The 6,954-nt window shown below is 44.1% G+C and overlaps 2 protein-coding genes across 2 annotated transcripts; one reads left to right on the plus strand and one right to left on the minus strand.

Moving 5' to 3' along the window:
* Positions 1-3,341: 3,341 nt before the first annotated feature.
* On the plus strand, positions 3,342-4,502 carry BDV14DRAFT_192714 (P-loop containing nucleoside triphosphate hydrolase protein; the record flags this gene model as incomplete). The annotated part of the gene is made up of 6 exons (XM_073771666.1): positions 3,342-3,441; positions 3,488-3,674; positions 3,726-3,798; positions 3,847-3,972; positions 4,036-4,266; positions 4,464-4,502. 6 exons carry the CDS (start codon positions 3,342-3,344, stop codon positions 4,500-4,502), a joined length of 756 nt encoding a protein of 251 aa, XP_073623824.1.
* Positions 4,469-6,734, minus strand: BDV14DRAFT_136793 (putative protein kinase). Its single transcript, XM_073766252.1, has 5 exons — positions 6,380-6,734; positions 5,979-6,313; positions 5,620-5,921; positions 5,394-5,559; positions 4,469-5,331 (listed from the first exon to the last, which is right to left on the minus strand). Exons 1-5 carry the CDS (start codon positions 6,622-6,624, stop codon positions 5,135-5,137), a joined length of 1,245 nt encoding a protein of 414 aa, XP_073623825.1. The 5' UTR covers positions 6,625-6,734; the 3' UTR covers positions 4,469-5,134.
* Positions 6,735-6,954: the final 220 nt, after the last annotated feature.

The following is a 6,954-nucleotide window of genomic DNA, read 5'->3' on the forward strand; positions in this document are numbered from 1 at the left end:
CACATATTATTTAACTTAGTTTAAAAAAACTTCTTGGTTAAATAGAAGTGGATCCAAGAAATAATAGAGAAGAGTTAAAATAGGCTAAGAGAGATAATAGGACATGGCAAGAGAACCAAGAGATTGTACATACCCTTAACAAGGTAAGGTCCTATCTCTTTTACTGTCCTTACTACTAATTATATAGAAGATTTAATAACTAGCAATCTTTATTAATAAGAGCCCCCAATATCAAGAGAATTTTCTAGATCTTTAGGCTAAAGAACTAAAGCTTGTTCCAATATAAGATATTTGGACATATTGGAATTTAACATATTTAATGCTCCAACATACAAAGTGCCTGTAGTCTATTTTAAATAAGTTTTGCTTTTAATATAAAAATCATGAGCTATAACCAAGTTAGGAGGAATAGCGACAGATTAATTACCTCCTTTTAATTATATAACCTTTCTTTACCTTCATGACCTCTTTGTTAAAGACCAAGGAAGTCACTATTTATAGTGTCTTTGCAATCTACAATAACCTGTTTGCTTATCTTAAGAAATCTAGGGCATAGCTTGCATGAAAGAAGGTTGGCTAGAAGAGAGTAATACTATCTGCCCTACAGGCGGCAAGGCTAAAGCTTTTAAAATATTATAGGATGACTAATAAGATTAGTAATAACCTTTATGCAATTGGCACAATCCTAGTACCATAAAACAAGCTTAAATTCTTTTTTACTAAGGACTGGGAGCCAAGATGGCGTGTGTGATACTATAAGAGCCTTAAAGAGTACCTTATACCTTATTAGCAGCACTATTTAGAGTCACAGCCTATATTAAATGGCCAACCCTTGGTGGGGGGGATCTCTAATATTAATATTCTCTTAACACCAGCCTCATCTCTCCGGCCACAGATAACCGCCTATGACAAGCTTTCGCGGTATCTTGGAAGTAGTAAGTAATAGTCTATTATCCCTTTCCTTACTCTAACTAATCTCTTTAGGTACACAAGTAGTTAACCCGCGGACGTATTGGAAGGATCATCAGCATGAATTTCCAATCCTCGCAAGCTTAGCACGGGATGTTCTGACCACGCCTGCTAGTGGTTCTGGTGTTAAGCGGTTATTCAACTCTGCTCGTGATATCTGTCACTACCGCCAAGGCTCGCTAAAACCCAAAACTATAAGGGATCTTATGATGTTCATGTGTACGACCAAGTTTAACATGGAGTCTAAACAGCTTTTTCTTATAGAAGAGTATCTTTCTGCCCAGGAGACTGAGGTAGTAAGAGAAGAAAAAGAAATTCAGAAAGCAGAGGAGGAATTCAATCTTATTAGTGATACTAAGGAAGATCCTTTAGCTACTATATCTTAACCTACGGAACCAGTTAGTTAGCGTGCTCTTGGTAAAAGACCAAGAACAGAAGCCGCCATGGATGACCCGGGCCCTTTGATTGAATCCAATAAAGATGATGAAATCCCCCTACCTGATAATAGCCATATACAGGGAGAGAGTACTTAAAGGCGTTTATCAGGGCGGCTTCCAAAGCGCCCTAGGCAGGACGAAGACTTTGTGTACGGGAAGCCATAGAATCAGTAGAATTTTGAATGAAAAGCCATTTTAATCTAATCTTCCTATAATATTGTTAAAAAGCGTGACCTTACAGCCAATCGACCAACCAAAGCCACTGCTGGCGTGTGACGTCTAATGGGACCAAGATTATCCAACATCATATCACGGGATATGACGCTAGGCTGGAATGAGGTTACAGTCGTATCAAGAGATCAGATACGTAGTATCTCGGGATACTAACGAGATGATCAAGGGATACTAATAATATGGCTTACGGGTATAATGGGAGAGATATTTCACCCGAGGATGAAATATCCAAGCAGGGTATAAAGGGACGCTCACTACCCACCTGTATTTACATTCTGCCTCTCGTGCCTTATCTTCAGTTTACAGTAACATAGTCAAATTGCCAGTACGAACCAAGTTATTATTGCATCTTCTACTTTGCTCTTCTCTCTCTTGATATTAGAATACCTAAGGTCCAATTCAACACTTAGCAGGACAACCCTGACCTTATCTAACAAATATCCCTCTTATAAAACCTCTTCTAACCCTTTAACTAATATGTACTGGAAATACGCAAAAATATAGTTAAAATCTACATAAAATATGCACATCACGAGAATCACTATATTTGCACTATTTGTGGAACCTGAGGTTCAAGTCAAACCTGTCAGGTTCGACTCCAAGGATCCTGGAATCGGATCGCGACCTCAAAACCTTGGAACCTGAACCTGATTCTTGGCGGTTCCGAGTCGAATCGAACCTGGAGAGTCGCGACTCCCTACGAGGCCTAGATATTAGAATATACAAAGAATTCTTTGAATGCCTTCATGCTTTGAATTCGGTGGGTAGTAAGCGTCCTTATATACTATCCCTTGTCATCCTGCTTGTCCTCGCGGGGGCCCGCGGGTGACATCTATTCCGCGTGCTTGTTGTCCTGCCCCAAGGACGGCCAGCATGGTCTTGCAGCGTCCTTATCGTCCTTGTACAGGGATATTGGGCACGCTTTGTCGGAATAACGTTCCTCCTAGCGTTGTCGTGTCACATCGGCGAGGCGCCTGATTGATTGGCTGCCGTTTGTTCAGCCTTTCTAACAATAATCATGTCAGTGGGTGTATTTCTAGTATAGCTTAGGGAAGGATAATTAACCCCAGGCATAGATGCAAGGTCCAAAACTACTATATTCATTAATGTCAAGTTAGAAGTTCTCCAGGATGCCTTGCAGGTAGACCTGCAAAATGTCCAGGTACTGTCATGCCCTACACCTCAGGGCATGACAATATCTAGCAGAAGTAGGCTGCGGCATAACCGCGGTTAGCCGCGGTTAACCATCACCATAACCGCGCGGTGAGGTGATGGTTATGAGATTCTGATAACCATGCGTTGCGGTGAGGTTATGGTTATAGCTAAGCTATAACCATGGTGACCGCGGTTAACCTAACTAGTGTAAACATTGCAAACATACCTAAAGAGGCTTGTATAAAGAGTATTAATCTTATATAAGCTTCATAATTATTGCAGGGGATACCTAAAGTAGATAATTAAGCGAGAGTTATGCTAGTGCGGCCACAGCGAGGTTAACCATGGTTAAACGCGGTTAACCTTAAATTTGCGGTGATGGTGATGGGCAACAAATCTCATGACCATGACCGCAGAAGCGGTGATGGTTACCAATCCTATAGCCGCGGCTGCGGTTATGCCGCAGCCTAAGCAGAAGAGTTCCAACATGCAGATAACGAATCTAGACTTTCTCTTTAATGGTGACCAGCGGAGGAGAGACAAGACATGCGTCAGAAGGGCATAATACTGCAGCAGATGACAGATAAAGATTTCTTGGTCTGCTGTCCTACTGTTTGCTGCTTCAGCTTTGTGGAAAAGGCTTTTTGTAGGCTATGTAGGCTTTATGCAGGGTAAAGCTAAACCTTGTGCAGTGGAATGCACGGTCGCTGATCTCCATAAAGCCAAGTGGAACCCAGAGTCATTCAACTGCCTCAAAATTCCCCAGGACACCAAGCAAATACTATTGTCCCGGGCAACAGCCTGCTTGGGCCTTACTCAGACTGTGCCATTCAATGATATTATTGAAGGAAAGGGACGTGGAATCAATATACTACTACAGTCAGGTCTTTGATCCTCGCGATGCCCTATCCCTTTTTAACCTTCTTCCAGTGGACCTTCAGGCGTTGGCAAGACTTTTACTGTTGAAGCAACAGCGGAGTGGTTTAAACTGCCTCTTTACTCTGTAATTAGAAGATACCAACCCTGTTAATACCCTGCTGAAGTGGTCTAGATATCTGCTGGCGAACTAATAGTTGATCATGGGGACCTTCATGCACTGGAGCGTCAGCTTGACAACATATTCAGGATCGCGAAACATCTTAATGCCGTTCTTCTCTTGGATGAGGCAGACGCATTCGTGGAGCGACGAACCTCCTATCTTGATAACCATAATCGACTTCTGATAGCTTTCCTTTGAAAGTTAGAATACTACGAGGGCATTCTTTTCCTCACTTCGAACCGGGCTATTAACTTTGATAATGCAGTTTTGAGCCGCATTCATCTTGAAATCAAATATAAGGACCTCACAAACGAAAGTCGTGGGGAAATCTGGGACCATTTTCTCTTAAGGGCTCGAACACCAGCAGAATCGAGCAGCATCAATGGCAAGGAGCGCCAGCGCTTAGTGTCCCTTGGCCTAAACGGACGACAGGTAAGGTACTATCGGAACCACACAGAGCTGCCTATTGATGAAATGAACTAGATCGATGAAGTGGATGTTTACCGTATCCTTCAGCCGGCACAAGGATCAGCGATCCCAATTTTTCATGGAGCGCTTGACTTGGCTAAAGAAGCAAAATTAAAATCAAGAGCACTAGCTAGGTGGAAGCCTCAGTTATAGCTACACAGTGGCTCTGCGAAGCAACTGCTCCTCGCGTCACATCTTGAGCCACACCTCAGTACTCCTTGAGCTCTCGGACTCCTCGCATTGCTTCCTGGTTTTGACTTCTCAAATGCAACCGAGTGAGCCTGGTACAAACACCATGTTGTGACCCTCACAGCTGCTCAGCGTCTTCCATGGCTTCCATGTCCCGATCGGTCAACCAAGGAAACGCGTCAATAATAATGATATCCCTCAGAGTGAAGCCCAGGGCCCCAACGTTTGTTGGATCCATGTCAATGTAGGCGAGTTCGGAATCATATCATTCCATGGAAGATGGTCCCAGCCACTTGGGTTGAGCAAATGATAGCGGGAGAGTTCAATACCCCACAAAGCAACCTAATATAGTTGGATAAGCCTTCTCCCGTTCCAACCTTCCCTTTCCCGCACGTCTCTTGCTTCTTGGAAAAAGGGGTCGTCTGGTGATAGTCGCAATATATTTCATAAATTTTGTAAGTTCAGGAGAAGGTGATCACGTATGAAATTTTCCAGTTGGTTTTGCTCTCGCTTGGTATTTAGAAACTCCAGAAATGAGTTGATGACCCTTGGAGGATTTGATTCCTGGGGCAATATTTCCCCTTTGAGTGAAAGAGACAAAATAGCCCTCCTCGAGTGAATGTGTTAAGGGTTCCATCAAGGTTTAATGCGTGTCCCCTAGGTTCTCACAGATCCACTCATCCTCTTGCAGTTCCTTAGCAGAGCTACGCTTAGTCGGCTCCCACTGTAACATCTTCTGTATTAGGCGTAGGAAACGGGCCTTGTCCTGCCCTTCAAGAGTAGTCTCCCTCTGCTCAAGCGGAAGCCGGTCGTCTAACAGAGATTGGGCGCAGAAGTCACCTAGAGAGTTAACCATAGTAAGCAGCGATCAGAATCACAACAGAATATGAATAGTAGCTTACCATGATCCGAAAAGAACTTATGGCGGAGCTTCCCTTGGGCAAGAAGGCTAGGCGGAGGAGGTCCAAGCAGCCTTATAATCTCAGCGAGGTGGGCCCGACTTCGATAAGTCTGATATTCTGGGTCACAACCGGTGAACAAGGACTCGCCCTCAAAAATGTTCCAAATCTGTGAGGAAATGCAGAATTTCAGTATATTAAAACTTCTAATATTAGCTTGTTTACTTACCATACATCCCACATTCCATATATCAACGCTATACGTCCAAGGGACCTCCAGAATCACTTCTGGCGCGCGATAGATATTGGGCTGAATATCTTCTAAGTGCTCTATACCACCGGGTATGGCCGAGCCAAAGTCACATAGGACCGGGGCACCCCATTCTCGGGGCATTTTGAGTTCCCGGGATACGTAGATGGTTCTCCCATCAAGCTCTTTCCTCGGACAAGGATTTCGGAGCTCATTCTCCATAAAGTCACGGAAGACTGAATCATCGGCGATACCAAACATGATATTGTCGGCCTTGATGTCTGATAGATTTCAATCGTAAATAATAGAAGAAAGAAAGGCAAAACCAGGGTACATACCAGCGTGAATAATCTGGCATTCCGTATGCAGGTAGTCCAGCGCCAAGAACAAGCGCTTCAGAACAAATGCTAGAACTGGCACGGGTAGCCTCCGCACCGGGTTGCGGTGCAGAAAGGTCAGCACACTTTCCCATAAAGGAGGATGCACAAGGCAGCGATGTTTGTCCTCAGGCCCATCAATGTCAAATGAGTCAAGTAACGACCGAACAGCATTGCGACCAGGATGATGTTTTGAGCCTCTCTCAATGCGTTTATACATCTGGAGCTCATCGTCCAATTGCTGTCCCATAGATGCAGACTTGATAAAGACCTTAAGGGTAACGTAACCATGGCAGCTATGAGTCCTGGATATGAGCACATTGATCCAAAATGATTATGTCCACGAGCGGCAAGGGGCTTACTTCATGTCCCGCGCAAGCCACACAGTGGAGCTAGCTCCGAATCCCAGTTTCCCTACAATCTGATACCTGTCCAGGAAGATCTCTCCTATCCGAACAGGATAATACCGGGAAGCGACATAACCTGGCAGGGTCTCTTCTTCAATTTTCTGACTCGGTGGTATCCGGGCGAAATTTGGATTGGATAAATTGAGGGGTTTCCATGTCCGTCCAAGCCGGGGGAAAGAGCGCAGAAGCGAAGGCAGCATGTTCAAAACAAGAAAGAATTAAAGCACTTCAATAGAAGAGTAAAAAGAATAATGACGATGATGCGGAAGGCGAGAATACAAAGCAGACAAAGGACGCAAGGATCTTTCAGCCACGTGGTTTAGCTCTACCCGAAAAGTGTCCGCGACATGACCTTACATAGGTGTCCTTATGGGGCGAAAAGTCATCATTCCACAGGAAATATTGGAATAATCAGGTAGTTTATTGATTCAAGTTGGTCACAGAGGAGTCACAGGGTTTTATATATCGAAGATATGTTGGGAAACCACGACTACCCATGGGCTTGGCGGCTAACACACAGACTGTGCAGA

Source organism: Aspergillus stella-maris (assembly GCF_047715825.1).
Source record: "Aspergillus stella-maris strain CBS 113639 unplaced genomic scaffold BDV14scaffold_73, whole genome shotgun sequence".
NCBI classification, from domain to species: Eukaryota; Fungi; Ascomycota; class Eurotiomycetes; order Eurotiales; family Aspergillaceae; genus Aspergillus; species Aspergillus stella-maris.